Raw genomic sequence first — 17,304 nt, 5'->3', positions numbered from 1 at the left:
ATGAATATTTATGTGTATATATATATATATATGTGTGTATATATATATATATATATATATATATATATATATATATATATATGTAAGTGTGTGTGTGTATGTATGTATGAATGTATGAATTTATGTATATATATATATATATATATATATATATATATATATATATATATATATATACATATATGTGTGTGTGTGTAAACACATACTGTGCCAGCTAGTACACTCTCCAACGGCATATCTTGTGAAATATTAATATTGCAGAAGCCATTTGTGAGTGTGCACATAGGTGACTGTGGGTCCTTATTAATGTCTATGACCCGGGTGGGGGGGGCTTTATGGATTCTTGCACCTGGGCCCTGGAGTTTCCAGGTACGCCTCTGCTGTGAATGTTTGTTAATAGAGGGCAAAAATGTCTGTTGTATATAGATTTTATTATGTTTATCCAATACAACAAGGAAATCCACCTTCTTCAGAGTTATTGCTGACATATATTTGGTAATAATTCAAATACACACCCTTTTTTATGGTTTGGAATCCAGAAAAAAAACTCAATAATTATGAGTTTCCTGAGGATTTGTTACATACTGGAATTTACTCCTATATGTTTCATATCAAATTTGCAGTTAATAAAGGTACAGTGTAAACAAACGCTATGAAAATGGTAATTTCTTTGTGTCAAAAATATGTTTTTCCACCAACATTCAATATTTACATATTGTAGTTAAATTTCAGGTGTTATTAATCTTATATATTCAACAGACAAATGGTACTAAATCTAATGAAATGTGTTGTGTTGTTCAAATTAATAATCCTGCACCTACATTGTTTGGATCCATAGTGTGTACAATTTCACTTATTCATTTTGCATATTTAAAGGTTCTATAAAGCCTTGCGCATACTGATGTGTCGTTAGAAAAGACCAAAGGGTAGATTGAACAACCCGCCTGAAACCTAAGTTAAGAAGCAGCTACTTAACTTCTCCACCACCTTTTCGGATGACACCCCCGAATGTGCAGGAGACGGCATTGCACAAGAAAAATCTTAAAATATGTATGTGCTATGAAATTATTTTTTGGCCTTAGAGTGTATTGTTTGTGAAAGGTTTAAACACTTTATGGGGACCATTTATCATGTGTCAGGCATACATGATCCGCTGTATCAGATCATTTCCGCCCGACATCGATAAAAGCCGACAGCATTGCTTGTGCAATACCGCCCCCTGCACATTTGCGGCCAATCGGACGCTAAGCAGGGGGTGTAAATCATCACAATCATATCTGATCGGGATGATTGCTGTCTGCCACCTCAGAGGTGGCGGACGAGTTAAGGAGCAGCGATCTTAGGACTTCACTAGCTTCTTAACTTATGCTTCAAGGGAACCTGAAACTACGGGGGTAGATTGAAGCATCTGCTGCTGGGTAAATCTACCTCTATATATTTGATGTAATTATGAAGATCAAAATATTGGGTCTTTTTTAAGTAAAACACATAGCTTTAACACCTTAACCCCTTAATGACCACAGCACTTTTCCATTTTCTGTCCGTTTGGGACCAAGGCTATTTTTACATTTCTGCGGTGTTTGTGTTTAGCTGTAATCTTCCTCTTACTCATTTACTGTACCCACACATATTATATACCGTTTTTCTCGCCATTAAATGGACTTTCTAAAGATACCATTATTTTCATCATATCTTATAATTTACTATAAAAAAAATTATAAAATATGAGGAAAAAATGGAAAAAAACACACTTTTTCTAACTATGACCCCCAAAATCTGTTGCACATCTACAACCACCAGAAAACACCCATGCTAAATAGTTTCTAAATTTTGTCCTGAGTTTAGAAATACCCAATGTTTACATGTTCTTTGCTTTTTTTGTAAGTTATAGGGCAATAAGTACAAGTAGCACTTTGCTATTTCCAAACCATTATTTTTCAAAATTAGCGCTAGTTACATTGGAACCCTGATATCTTTCAGGAACCTCTGAATATCCATTGACATGTATATATTTTTTTTTAGTAGACATCCCAAAGTATTCATCTAGGCACATTTTGGTATATTTCATGCCACCATTTCACCGCCAAATGCGATTAAATACAAAAAATCGTTCACTTTTTTACTAATATTTTCACAAACTTTTGGTTTCTCACTGAAATTATTTACAAACAGCTTGTGCAATTATGGCTTAAATGGTTGTAAATTCTTCTCTGGGATCCCCTTTGTTCAGAAATAGCAGACATATATGGCTTTGGCGTTGCTTTTTAGTAATTAGAAGGCTGCTAAATGCCACTGCGCACTACACGTGTATTATGCCCAGCAGTGAAGGGGTTAATTATAGAGCATGTAGGGAGCTTTTAGGGATAATTTTAGCTTTAGTGTAGTGTAGTAGACAACCCCAAGTATTGATCTAGGCCAATTTTAAGTATATTTCATGCCACCATTTCACCGCCAAATGCGATCAAATTAAAAAAAAACGTTAAATTTTTCACAATTTTAGGTTTCTCACTGAAATCATTTACAAACAGCTTGTGCAATTATGGCACAAATGGTTGTAAATGCTTCTCTGGGATCCCCTTTGTTCAGAAATAGCAGACATATATGGCTTTGGCGTTGCTTTTTGGTAATTAGAAGGCCGCCAAATGCCGCTGCATTTCACACGTGTATTATGGCTAGCAGTGAAGGGGTTAATTATGTAGCTTGTAGGGACCTTGCAGGGTTAATTTTAGCTTTAGTGTAGAGCTCAGCCTCCCACCTGAAACATGAGACCCCCTGATCCCTCCCAAACAGTTCTCTTCCCTCCCCCACCCCACAATTGTCCCGGCCATCTTAAGTACTGGCAGAAACTCTGCCAGTACTAAAATAAAAGCTATATTTGGGCTTTTTTTGTGTTTTTTTTTTAGCATATTTACATATGCTGCTGTGTAGGATCCCCCCTTAGCCCCCAGCCTCACTGATTCCCCACCAAACAGCTCTCTAACCCTCCCCCTCTGCCTTAATGGGCGCCATCTTGGGTACTGGCAGCTGTCTGCCAGTACCCAGTTTAGTAAAAAAATGTGCCTTTTTTAAAAAAAAAAATGCCCTTTTCTGTAGTGTAGCTTCCCCCACAAGATCAACCCCCCACCCCTTCCAGATCCCTTAGCTGTTTATTTACAGCTTTCAAAACTTTTTATTTTTTACTTTTGACAGCTTTATTTTTCTGTAGTGTAGCGGTTCCCTCCCGCTCCCGCCCCGTGCACGCGCCCGCCCGCCGCCCCCGTGCACGTGTGCGCTCCCGTGCGCGCTCCCGTCCGTCCCGCCCCCGATCCCGCCCCCCTCCACTCCACTCAGCACATCGATGGCCGCCCACCCGCCTCCCAGACTTGCTCCCACCCACCAACGATACCGGCCACCGATGTCCGGTGCAGAGAGGGCCACAGAGTGGCTCTCTCTGCATCGGATGGCCAAGGGGGGTTATTGCAGGATGCCTCCATATCGAGGCATCACTGCAATAACCGGAAAGCAGCTCGAAGCGAGCAGGATCGCTTCCAGCTGCTTTCCAGACCAAGGACGTACGCCACACGTCTTCGGTCATTAACTGTATTTTTTTTGAGGACGTGTGGCGTACGTCCTTGGTCGTTAAGGGGTTAATGACCAAGGATGTGCCAGGCACGTCCTACAAAAAACAACTTTGATATAATAAAGTCTTCATTTGTGAAGTTTTTGGCTGTCCTTTAGAGGCTTTGCATGTGGATTGTAATTTGTATGGCATGAGCACCAGGAAGCTTGTATTGTGAAAGAGAGTGCCATCTATATGAGACATTTTCAAATCAGCCAATAGGATAAGAGCTACTGATATCCTATTGGCTGATTTTAAACTACCAGGGCTATTTGTAATTTAGTTTAGATTAGGGGGTGTTTTGATTTGGGGGAGGGGGGGCTTATTTATTTTCATAGGGAATAGGTTAAAAAAAATATTTTTGATAATTTGGTTTATTATTTTCTGTAATGCTAGACTTTTTTATTTTTTGTAATTTTAGATTAATTTAGTTTAATTTAATCTTAGGTGTTTTTTTTTTAGTACTGTTAGGATTTTTTATTTTAATTGTAATTTTGTATTTTATTATTATATTTAATTTGGGGTTAATTTAGAAGGTGTTAGGTTAGGGGGCTTAGGAATTAAATTAGTTATTTGCATTGTGGGAGGTTGGCGGTTTAGGAGATAATAGATTAATTAAGATTTTTGCTATGTGGGGGAATTGCGGTTTAGGGGTTAATAAGTTAATTAGTTACTTTGCGATGTGGGGGAATGGCGGTTTAGGGGTTAATACATTTATTAGGTAGTTTGCGTTGTGGTGAATGGCGGATTAGAAGTTAATAGATTTATTAGGTAGTTTGCGATGTGGGTGATTGGTGGATTAGGGGTTAATAGTTTAATTAGGCATATTTCGTTGTGAGGGGTTGGCGGTTTAGGGGTTAATACATTTATTATTAGTTCTGATATGGGGGTGATGGAGGATATATGGGTTTTTACGTGTCAGGTTTTGAAAAAAAAATTATTTTCACAGGCACCGGCAGTTTCTAAAGTGCCGTTAGTCACTGGCGACTCCAGAAATGTGTATTTATTCCAGTTTCTGGACATCGCTAGTTTATTCGTCTTATGGCAGTTTATGAACTGCCGGCGGGGTTTATGTGATTCCCCGATGTGCGAGGGGAAATTTCAGGCAACACGGGTTTCAGGAGTTGCGCTGAAGCCTGGGCCGCATATGTAATCTTGCCCAATATGAGTAATTACAGCCCTGATGAATTCCATTTTGCAATGCATTGTCGAAACACTCGTAGGCAGTTGTAATATACGATAGTTATACAAAAAAACTGTAAAATAATTAAATACAGTTGATTCAGTTATTCACTGATTTATTTAATGAAACACATATCATCAACAAAAGTAAATTCATTTTTAATGATTTTCTCCTTTCCCATAGGCTGCTTTGTATTTTGTTTCTTTCTTTTCTTTGAAGCAGGGGCGGAACTACAGGTGATGCGATGTCCACGACTGCCCAAGAGGTCCCTCCCACAGGAGGGTCAAACTTCAGACAGGTTTGTATTTGCTTTTTAAAAATGTAATAATTTTTTTTTTTTGTTTGCAAAATTGCAATATCTTTGCTGCCTTAGCCGCCCGATCTCCGGAGGAAATTCACACATAAACACATACACACACACACACACATACATACACACACATACATACACAAAAACATACATACACATACAGGTATACCTCACTTTACAGCGCTTCACTTTACAGCGATTTGCTAATACAGCGCTTTGTGGAGCTGAAGTTCAACCTCCAAGGATTTTGAAACAGTGCTGTAATCATCGTGAGATTGCGAGAAAAGTGAATGGCACTATTTTGTTATGCTTAGTTCACTCTGTTAACAGCATTGCAGTGCAATCTTTGTCTCAGTGCTAGCCTGGCAAATTTTACTACAGTAATTGTCACTATTAGGTACAGTATTTATTGAATACTAATTGAATACTTGCTGTGCTAGTGTTAAACTAAACGTAGCACTATTGCACCCCTAATATATGTTAGTTCAAACATGTTTTCAAGATTTTAAACACTGAAAAGAAAGCTATAACTGCCTTGTTTCACTTTAAGGCGGTTTTCACTTTACAGCGGGGCTCCGGTCCCTAACCCGCTGTATGAGCGGGGTATACCTGTATATATACACACACACACACAGTAAACAGTAGGATGTTATCATAAGCTCAGTATAATGTGGGCCTGCACAGGAGTACAAAACCATTTAGGGTTAGGATGCAGCACACCTGGTATAGCTAAAAAATAAATTAGTTACTGGCTGATATTTGCATAACTGTTATATGGACCTTGTCTAATAATCACCTTGAAATTGCAGGACAGTTGTATGACGGTTTTGCCATCTTTCTTCTCTTTCTTTGTTTTGTAACAGCACTTGGCAGCAGAACCTGGGACCATCTGTGGTCTTTAATCCTTGGATTCTAAGAGATGCCTCCTTATGCTGACTCCCCACTATAGAAAGTCTCCCTTTGTATTTTTCATCTGTCCCTTTTGCTATTGGTTTGTAGATGTATCTGGCATTTCCACAAGGGATAGATGTTGCCTCCCTCCAATACACTTCTACAGTTGTATTTTCATCCCAGTCCTTTGGGAAGCTGATCCTACATGGGATTGTCACAGTGTCGCCTGCTTTCACCCTTACTGCCTCTACCTGGTCAGCACAGTACTGGTTGTCTCCATAGCATTGTATTACTTCTGAAAAGAGATACAATTGTGTTACAACTGCCAATCAATAACAGAAACCTATTTGTAGCCATTACAAATAGGCTAATCAGGAATACACAATAGTTTTTTTTTTTTATATCATCAAAAATTGTTCCAGACCTATATACTGTGAATTAATTATTACCATATTGAAAAAGATGTGTAGTGACTAAATAGTTATTTTCATCTATTTCAAGTTACATGGATTTAGAAGGGAAATGAAGCCCAAAATGTTTCTTTCATGATTCAGACACAGCATACATTTTTTTTTAAAAGTTTTCAATTTACTTCTAGTATCAAATTTACTTTGTTCTCCTGTAATTCTTTATTGAAGAGATATCTAGATAGGTAGCGTCCACATATCTAAAGCACTACATGGCAGGAAATAGTGCTGACATCTGGTGTTCTTGCTGATGTATGACTCTTGCAAACCGACGGCCATATAGTGCTGCCGACACGTTCACGCTCCTAACTTATCTTTCCTGCTTTTCAACAAAGGATACCAAGAAAATTAGTATTATTTAATAACAGAAGTCAATTAGTATGCTTTATCTGAATCATTTGGGTTTTATGCACCTTTAAGGATACATCATACTATTTTTTTTCTATCATGTATTTGTATGAGCATTGGTTAAAAAAGTTAGGCAAAGGGTTTTTTAAAGTGAAATAAAGAGGCAGTACATATAAAACCTTGTTTTTATTGCTCATTGGTTAATAGGGACAACTCACACATACAAATGAGTTTATTCAGAATATTATTTAATATAAAAAATTTAGCTGTTTACTATGTAAGAATGATTTAAAATCATTAAAGGGACACTCAGGTTAAATTAAATTTTCATGATTCAGATACAGCATGTAATATTAAACAACTTTCCAATTTACTTCCATTAAAAAAAATGTGCACAGTCTTTTATATTTACAATTATTGAGTCACCAGATCCTACTGAGCATGTGCAAGAATTCATAGACTATATGTATATGCATTTGTGATTGGCTGATTGCTATCAAGGGGAGTGGAAATATACATAACTTTGAAATTTGTTATAAAAAAATATACTACTCATTTGAAGTTCAGACTAAGTGCTATTGCATTGTCTTGTTATCTTGCATTTGTTGATTATGCAAATCTAATGTGTTGACTGGTCCTTTAACAAGGATGTTAACACTATGGTGCGCCAACATAACTAGAGCACAAGCCACAGCGCTTCCACTTTTACTCTCATATAACAAATTAAAGGGACAGTCAAGTCCAAAATAAACTTTCATGATTCAGATAGGGCATGTCATTTTAAACAACTGTCCAATTTACTTTTATCACCAATATTGCTTTGTTCTCTTGGTATTCTTAGTTGAAAGCTAAACCTAGGAGGTTTATATGCTAATTTCTTAGACCTTGAAGGCCGCCTCTTATCTAAATGCATTTTGACAGATAGCTAACATATAGGGGCCTAGTTATCAAGCCGTCAACCTCAAATACGCTGGAATTCCGCAGCGTATTTGTGGCGAGGCTGATTCGCCTTAGTTATCAAAGGCTCGAGACCGGCAAAAGTAGAATTTTGTGACGTAAGCATCGATCCGCCGGACTCAGTCCGACACAGATCGATTCTTACGTCACTCCAGATGTTCCGCACACAAGTGCGGCACATTCTCACTACTTTTGCTAGCTATCAAAAAACTAGCAGGTACGCTCGGCACTTTTACGGCCCAGCGTACCTGGTTTTCAATCCGCCACCCCTGGAGGCGGCGGATCCCATAGGAATCAATGGGAGTCTGACCATAGCGAAAGTACAAGTTCGCTGCTGACAGACATCCCATTGATTCCTATGGGAGCTGTCTGCACCTAACACCCTAACATGTACCCCGAGTCTAAACACCACTAATCTGACCCCCCCTACACCGCCGCAACTAAATAAAGTTATTACCCCCTAAACCGCCGCTCCCGGAGCCCACCGCAAGCTACTCTATACATATTAACCCCTAAACCGCCGCTCCCGGAGCCCACCGCAACTATAATAAATGTATTAACCCCTAAACCGCCGCTCCCTGAACCGGCCGCAACCTATATTAAATATATTAACCCCTATCCTGCCCCCCCTACACCCTCGCCACCTATAATAAATTTAATAACCCCTAATCCCCTAATCTGCCCCCCCTACACCGTCGCCACCTATAATAAATTTATTAACCCCTAATCTGCCCCCCCTACACCGTCGCCACCTATAATAAATTTATTAACCCCTATCCTGCCCCCCACTACGCCGCCGCCACTGTAATAAAATGATTAACCCCTAAACCTAAGTCTAACCCTAACCCTAACGCCCCCCTAACTTAAATATTAATTAAATAAATCTAAATAAATTAACTCTTATTAACTAAATGAATCCTATTTAAAACTAAATACTTACCTTTAAAATAAACCCTAATATAGCTACAATATAAATAATAATTATATTCTAGCTATCTTAGGATTTATATTTATTTTACAGGTAACTTTCAATTTATTTTAACCATGTACAATAACTATTAAATAGGTATTAACTATTTAATAGCTTACCTAGCTAAAATAAAGAGAAATGTACCTGTGAAATAAATCCTAACCTAAGTTACAATTACACCTAACACTACACTATACTTTAATAAATTATTCCTATTTAAAAATAAATACTTACCTGTAAAATAAACCCTAAGATAGCTACAATGTAATTAATAATTATATTATAGCTATCTTAGGATTTATATTTATTTTACAGGTAACTTTGTATTTATTTTAGCTAGTTAGAATAGTTATTAAATAGTTATTAACTATTTAATAACTACCTAGCTAAAAGAAATACAAAATTACCTGTAAAATAAATCCTAACCTAAGTTACAATTAAACCTAATACTACACTATCATTAAATTAACTAAATAAACTACCTACAAATAACTACAATTAAATACAATTACATAAACTAACTAAAGTACAAAAAAAAAAGCTAAGTTACAAAAAATAAAAAAGTAAGTTACAAACATGTTAAAAATATTACAACAATTTTAAGCTACTTACACCTAATCTAAGCCCCCTAATAAAATAACAAACCCCCCCAAAATAAAAAAAATCCCTACCCTATTCTAAATTAAATAAATTTCAAAGCTCTTTTACCTTACCAGCCCTTAAAAGGGCCATTTGTGGGGGCATGCCCCAAAAAGTTCAGCTCTTTTGCCTGTAAAAGAAAAATACAACCCCCCCCCAACATTAAAACCCACCACCCACATACCCCTAATCTAACCCAAACCCCCCTTACAAAAACCTAACACTAATCCCCTGAAGATCATCCTACCTTGAGTCGTCTTCACTCAGCAGAGCCACTGATGGAACTGAAGAGGACATCCGGAGCGGAAGAAGTTAATCCTCCAAGCGACGCTGAAGAAATCTTCCATCCGATGAAGTCATCATCCAGGCGGCGCTGAAGAAGTCTTCGATCCGGCCGATGTCATCTTCAAAGAGGCGCTGAAGAGGTCTTCTATCCGGGCGAAGTCATCTTCCAAGCCAGGTCTTGAATCTTCCTTCCGCCGACGTGGAACCACCTTCTTCACCGACGGACTACGACGAATGACGGCTCCTTTAAGGGACGTCATCCAAGATGGCGTCCCCTCAATTCCTATTGGCTGATAGGATTCTATCAGCCAATCGGAATTAAGGTAGGAAAAATCTGATTGGCTGATGGAATCAGCCAATCAGATTGAGCTCGCATTCTATTGGCTGTTCCGATCAGCCAATAGAATGCGAGCTCAATCTGATTGGCTGATTGGATCAGCCAATCGGATTGAACTTGAATCTGATTGGCTGATTCCATCAGCCAATCAGATTTTCCTACCTTAATTCAGATTGGCTGATAGAATCCTATCAGCCAATCGGAATTGAGGGGACGCCATCTTGGATGACGTCCCTTAAAGGAGCCGTCATTCGTCGTAGTCCGTCGGTGAAGAAGGTGGTTCCGCGTCGGCGGAAGGAAGATTCAAGACCCGGCTTGGAAGATGACTTCGCCCGGATAGAAGACCTCTTCAGCGCCTCTTTGAAGATGACATCGGCCGGATCGAAGACTTCTTCAGCGCCGCCTGGATGATGACTTCATCGGATGGAAGATTTCTTCAGCGCCGCTTGGAGGATTAACTTCTTCCGCTCCGGATGTCCTCTTCAGTTCCATCGGTGGCTCGGCTGAGTGAAGACGACTCAAGGTAGGATGATCTTCAGGGGATTAGTGTTAGGTTTTTGTAAGGGGGGTTTGGGTTAGATTAGGGGTATGTGGGTGGTGGGTTTTAATGTTGGGGGGGGGGTTGTATTTTTCTTTTACAGGCAAAAGAGCTGAACTTTTTGGGGCATGCCCCCACAAATGGCCCTTTTAAGGGCTGGTAAGGTAAAAGAGCTTTGAAATTTATTTAATTTAGAATAGGGTAGGGATTTTTTTTATTTTGGGGGGGTTTGTTATTTTATTAGGGGGCTTAGATTAGGTGTAAGTAGCTTAAAATTGTTGTAATATTTTTAACATGTTTGTAACTTACTTTTTTATTTTTTGTAACTTAGCTTTTTTTTTTTTGTACTTTAGTTAGTTTATGTAATTGTATTTAATTGTAGTTATTTGTAGGTAGTTTATTTAGTTAATTTAATGATAGTGTAGTATTAGGTTTAATTGTAACTTAGGTTAGGATTTATTTTACAGGTAATTTTGTATTTCTTTTAGCTAGGTAGTTATTAAATAGTTAATAACTATTTAATAACTATTCTAACTAGCTAAAATAAATACAAAGTTACCTGTAAAATAAATATAAATCCTAAGATAGCTATAATATAATTATTAATTACATTGTAGCTATCTTAGGGTTTATTTTACAGGTAAGTATTTATTTTTAAATAGGAATAATTTATTAAAGTATAGTGTAGTGTTAGGTGTAATTGTAACTTAGGTTAGGATTTATTTCACAGGTACATTTCTCTTTATTTTAGCTAGGTAAGCTATTAAATAGTTAATACCTATTTAATAGTTATTGTACATGGTTAAAATAAATTGAAAGTTACCTGTAAAATAAATATAAATCCTAAGATAGCTAGAATATAATTATTATTTATATTGTAGCTATATTAGGGTTTATTTTACAGGTAAGTATTTATTTTTAAATAGGAATAATTTATTAAAGTATAGTGTAGTGTTAGGTGTAATTGTAACTTAGGTTAGTTTTTAGTTTACAGGTACATTTCTCTTTATTTTAGCTAGGTAAGCTATTAAATAGTTAATAACTATTTAATAGCTATTGTACCTAGTTAAAATAAATTGAAAGGTACCTGTAAAATAAAAATAAATTCTAAGATAGCTACAATATAATTATTATTTATATTGTAGCTATATTAGGGTTTATTTTAAAGGTAAGTATTTAGTTTTAAATAGGATTCATTTAGTTAATAAGAGTTAATTTATTTAGATTTATTTAATTAATATTTAAGTTAGGGGGGGCGTTAGGGTTAGGGTTAGACTTAGGTTTAGGGGTTAATCATTTTATTACAGTGGCGGCGGCGTAGTGGGGGGCAGGATAGGGGTTAATAAATTTATTATAGGTGGCGACGGTGTAGGGGGGGCAGATTAGGGGTTAATAAATTTATTATAGGTGGCGACGGTGTAGGGGGGGCAGGATAGGGGTTAATAGGTTTAATATAGGTTGCGGCGGGTTCATGGAGCGGCGGTTTAGGGGTTAAACTATTTATTTAGTTGCGGAGAGGTGCGGGATCAGCAGGATAGGGGTTAATAATTTTATAATAGAGGGCGACGGTATAGGGGGGCAGGATAGGGGTTACTAGGTATAATGTAGGTGGCAGCGGTGTCAGGGAGCAGCGGTTTAGGGGTTAATACATTTATAAGACTTGCGGCAGGGTCTAGGAGCGGCGGTTTAGGGGGTAGTAACTTTATTTAGTTGCGGGGGGCTCCGGGGGCGCCGGTATAGGGGGTAGAACAGTGTAGTTTAGTGTGAGTGCTTAGTGACAGGCTAGCAATAAAGCTGGGAAAAAGCCGAAGGGCAGCGAGATCGGATGAGTGATAACTGTCACAGTCCGCTGCTCATCGCCCCGCGGCTTTTTGACAGCTTTATTTGATAACTTAGGCGTATTTTTTCAGGTCCGCGGCGGCGAAGGTAGGCGAGCTTAGGCGGACGTATTGGGCCGGCGAAGCCAGAAAAGTAGACGGCTTGATAACTACCCCCCATAGATAACACTGTGCTCATGCACATGGAGTTACCTAGGAGTCAGCACTGATTGGCTAAAATGCAAGTCTGCCAAAATGACTGAAATATGGGGACTGTCTGCAGGGACTTAGATACAAGGTAATCACAGAGGTAAATAGTGTATTATTATAACTATGTTGGTTATGCAAAACTGGGTAATAGGTAATAAAGGGATTATCTGTTTTTAAACAACAATTCTGGTGTTGACTGTACCTTTAAAAGAGTTCTACCGAAAGCCAATGGCGCTCTAACCTTTGGATGTCCGATGGCGCGGGGGAACTAAAGTCCTCACATAATAGACTTCTATGGAAGCGCACTGAAACAAATCATTAAAAGCCCACTAAAGTTTCATGATTCAGATAAAGGCCTCTATTTATCAACCTGTCAACTTACCTGCATTCGCCGGCACCAATACGCTCACCTAAGATCGCCTAACATCGCTGCCGCGGACCTGAATACATTCTCCAAAATTATCAAAAAAGCTGTCAAAAAGCCGCGCACCAAGTACGGGGCGATGAGCAGTGGACTGTTGTAAACTAACAGTCATCGATCTTGCTGGTCTTCAGCTTTTTCGCAGCTTTCTTGCTACCCTGTCACTAAGCACCCACACTATACTATACTGTTTACCCCCTATACTGCCGCTCCCGGAGCCCACCGCAACTCTAATAAAGTGTTTAACCCCTAAACCACCGCTCCCGGAGCCCACCGCCACCTACATTATATGTATTAACCCCTAAACCGCCGCTCCCGGACCCCGCCGCAACTAAATAAAGTGTTTAACCCCTAAACCGCCGCTCACGGACCCCGCCGCAACTAAATAAATTGTTTAACCCCTAAACCGCCGCTCACGGACCCCGCCGCCAACTACATTATATTTATTAACCCCTAATCTTCCCCACCTACACCGCCGCCACCTACATTAAATGTATTAAACCCTAAACCTAAGTCTAACCCTAACCCCCCCTAACTTAAATATAATTTAAATAAATCTAAATAAATATTACTATCATTAAATACATTTTTCCTATTTAAAGCTAAATACTTACCTATAAAATAAACCCTAAGCTAGCTACAATATAACTAATAGTTACATTGTAGCTATCTTAGGCCTAGATTTGGAGTTTGGCGTTAGCCGTGAAAACCAGCGTTAGAGGCTCCTAACGCTGGTTTTAGGCTACCGCCGGTATTTGGAGTCACTCAAAATAGGGTCTAACGCTCACTTTTCAGCCGCGACTTTTCCATACCGCAGATCCCCTTACGTCAATTGCGTATCCTATCTTTTCAATGGGATCTTTCTAACTCCGGTATTTAGAGTCGTGTCTGAAGTGAGCGTTAGACATCTAACGACAAAACTCCAGCCGCAGGAAAAAAGTCAGTAGTTAAGAGCTTTCTGGGCTAACGCCGGTTTATAAAGCTCTTAACTAATGTACTCTAAAGTACACTAACACCCATAAACTACCTATGTACCCCTAAACCGAGGTCCCCCCACATCGCCGACACTCGAATAATTTTTTTTAACCCTTAATCTGCCGACCGCCACCTACGTTATCCTTATGTACCCCTAATCTGCTGCCCCTAACACCGCCGACCCCTGTATTATATTTATTAACCCCTAACCTGCCCCCCACAACGTCGCCTCCACCTAACTACACTTATTAACCCCTAATCTGCCGACCGCAAAGCGCCGCCACCTACATTATCCTTATGTACCCCTAATCTGCTGCCCCTAACACCGCCGACCCCTATATTATATTTATTAACCCCTAATCTGCCCCCCTCAACGTCGCCGACACCTGCCTACACTTATTAACCCCTAATCTGCCGAGCGGACCGCACCGCTACTATAATAAAGTTATTAACCCCTAATCCGCCTCACTAACCCTATAATAAATAGTATTAACCCCTAATCTGCCCTCCCTAACATCGCCGACACCTAACTTCAATTATTAACCCCTAATCTGCCGACCGGAGCTCACCGCTATTCTAATAAATGTATTAACCCCTAAAGCTAAGTCTAACCCTAACACTAACACCCCCCTAAGTTAAATATAATTTACATCTAACGAAATTAATTAACTCTTATTAAATAAATTATTCCTATTTAAAGATAAATACTTACCTGTAAAATAAATCCTAATATAGCTACAATATAAATTATAATTATATTATAGCTATTTTAGGATTTATATTTATTTTACAGGTAACTTTGTATTTATTTTAACCAGGTACAATAGCTATTAAATAGTTAAGAACTATTTAATAGCTAAAATAGTTAAAATAATTACAAATTTACCTGTAAAATAAATCATAACCTAAGTTACAATTAAACCTAACACTACACTATCAATAAATTAATTAAATAAACTACCTACAATTACCTACAATTAACCTAACACTACACTATCAATAAATTAATTAAATACAATTCCTACAAATAAATACAATTAAATAAACTAGCTAAAGTACAAAAAATAAAAAAGAACTAAGTTACAAAAAATAAAAAAATATTTACAAACATAAGAAAAATATTACAACAATTTTAAACTAATTACACCTACTCTAAGCCCCCTAATAAAATAACAAAGCCCCCCAAAATAACAAAATGCCCTACCCTATTCTAAATTACTACATTTCAAAGCTCTTTTACCTTACCAGCCCTGAACAGGGCCCTTTGCGGGGCATGCCCCAAGAAATTCAGCTCTTTTGCCTGTAAAAAAAAACATACAATACCCCCCCCCAACATTACAACCCACCACCCACATACCCCTAATCTAACCCAAACCCCCCTTAAATAAACCTAACACTAAGCCCCTGAAGATCTTCCTACCTTGTCTTCACCCTACCAGGTTCACCGATCCGTCCTGAAGAGCTCCTCCGATGTCCTGATCCAAGCCCAAGCGGGGGGCTGAAGAGGTCCATGATCCGGCTGAAGTCTTCATCCAAGCGGGGCAGAAGAGGTCTTCCATCCGATTGAAGTCTTCATCCAAGCAGCATCCATCCGGAGCGAAGCGGCAGCATCCTGAAGACCTCCACCGCGGAACATCCATCCTGGCCGACGACTGAACGACGAATGACGGTTCCTTTAAATGACGTCATCCAAGATGGCGTCCCTCGAATTCCGATTGGCTGATAGGATTCTATCAGCCAATCGGAATTAAGGTAGGCAGCTTTGTATTTATTTTAACTAGGTAGAATAGTTATTAAATAGTTATTAACTATTTAATAACTTCCTAGTTAAAATAAAGACAAATATACCTGTAAAATAAAACCTAACCTAAGTTACAATTACACCTAACACTACACTATGTATTAACCCCTAAACCGCTGCTCCCAGGCCCCGCCGCAACTAAATAAAGTGTTTAACCCCTAAACCACCGCTCACGGACCCCGCCACAACTAAATAAATTGTTTAACCCCTAAACCGGCGCTCCCGGACCCCGCCGCCACCTACTTTATATTTATTAACCCCTAATCTTCCCCCCCTACACCGCTGCCACCTACATTAAATTTATTAACCCCTAATCTGCCCCCCCTACACCGCCGCCACCTACATTAAATGTATTAACCCCTAAACCTAAGTCTAACCCTAACCCTAACACCCCCTAACTTAAATATAATTTAAATAAATCTAAATCAATATTACTATCATTAAATACATTTTTCCTATTTAAAACTAAATACTTACCTATAAAATAAACCCTAAGCTAGCTACAATATAACTAATAGTTAACATTGTAGCTATCTTAGGGTTTATATTTATTTTACAGGCAACTTTGTATTTATTTTAACTAGGTAGAATAGTTATTAAATAGTTATTAACTATTTAATAACTTCCTAGTTAAAATAAAGACAAATATACCTGTAAAATAAAACCTAACCTAAGTTACAATTACACCTAACACTACACTATAATTAAATAAATTAACTAAACTAAATACAATTAAATACAACTAAGAAAAATTATCCAAAGTACAAAAACCCCCCCACTAAATTACAGAAAATAATAAAATAATTACAAGATTTTTAAACTAATTACACCTAATCTAATCCCCCTAATAAAATAAAAAAGCCCCCCAAAATAATAAAAAGCCCTACCCTATACTAAATTACAAATAGCCCTTAAAAGGGCCTTTTGTGGGGCATTGCCCCAAAGTAATCAGCTTACTTGTAAAAAAAGAAATACAACCGCCCCCAACATTAAAACCCACCACCCACACAACCAATCCTACTCTAAAACCCACCCAATCCCCCCTTAAAAAAAACTAACACTAACCCTTTGAAGATCACCCTACCTTGAGAAGTCTTCACCCAACTGGGCCGAAGTCCTCAACAAATCCGGCAGAAGTGGTCCTCCAGACGGGCAGAAGTCTTCATCCAGGCGGCATCTTCTATCGTCATCCATCCTCCAGTGACATCATCCAAGATGGCGTCCCTTCAATTCCGATTGGCTGACAGAATTCTATCAGCCAATTCCGATGCAATCAGCCAATAGGATTGATGTTCAATCCTATTGGCTGATCCAATCAGCCAATAGGATTGAGCTCGCATTCTATTGGCTGTTCCAATCAGCCAATAGAATGTGAGCTCAATCCTATTGGCTGATTGCATCAACCAATAGGATTTTTTCTACCTTAATTCCGATTGGCTGATAGAATTCTATCAGCCAATCGGAATTGAAGGGACACCATCTTGGATGATGTCACTTAAAGGAACCTTCATTCTTCAGTTGGAAGTCGTTTGAAGAGGATGCTCCGCGTCGGATGTC

General features: G+C 38.4%; 1 protein-coding gene across 1 annotated transcript in view; it reads right to left on the bottom strand.

Annotated features, from left to right (window-relative positions):
* The window catches only part of LOC128663789 (uncharacterized), a 267,521-nt gene that overhangs the window by 194,164 nt on the left and 56,053 nt on the right, over positions 1-17,304 (bottom strand). The window contains exon 2 of the mRNA XM_053718291.1: positions 5,888-6,277. Coding sequence (XP_053574266.1) covers positions 5,888-6,277 — 390 coding nt within the window. The remainder of the gene's footprint in view (positions 1-5,887; positions 6,278-17,304) is intronic.

The sequence above is a fragment of the Bombina bombina genome, chromosome 6, assembly GCF_027579735.1.
Source record: "Bombina bombina isolate aBomBom1 chromosome 6, aBomBom1.pri, whole genome shotgun sequence".
Taxonomy (NCBI): Eukaryota; Metazoa; Chordata; class Amphibia; order Anura; family Bombinatoridae; genus Bombina; species Bombina bombina.
The sequence above is the reverse complement of the archived record's forward strand: the minus strand, read 5'-3'. Positions and strand labels throughout refer to the sequence as shown.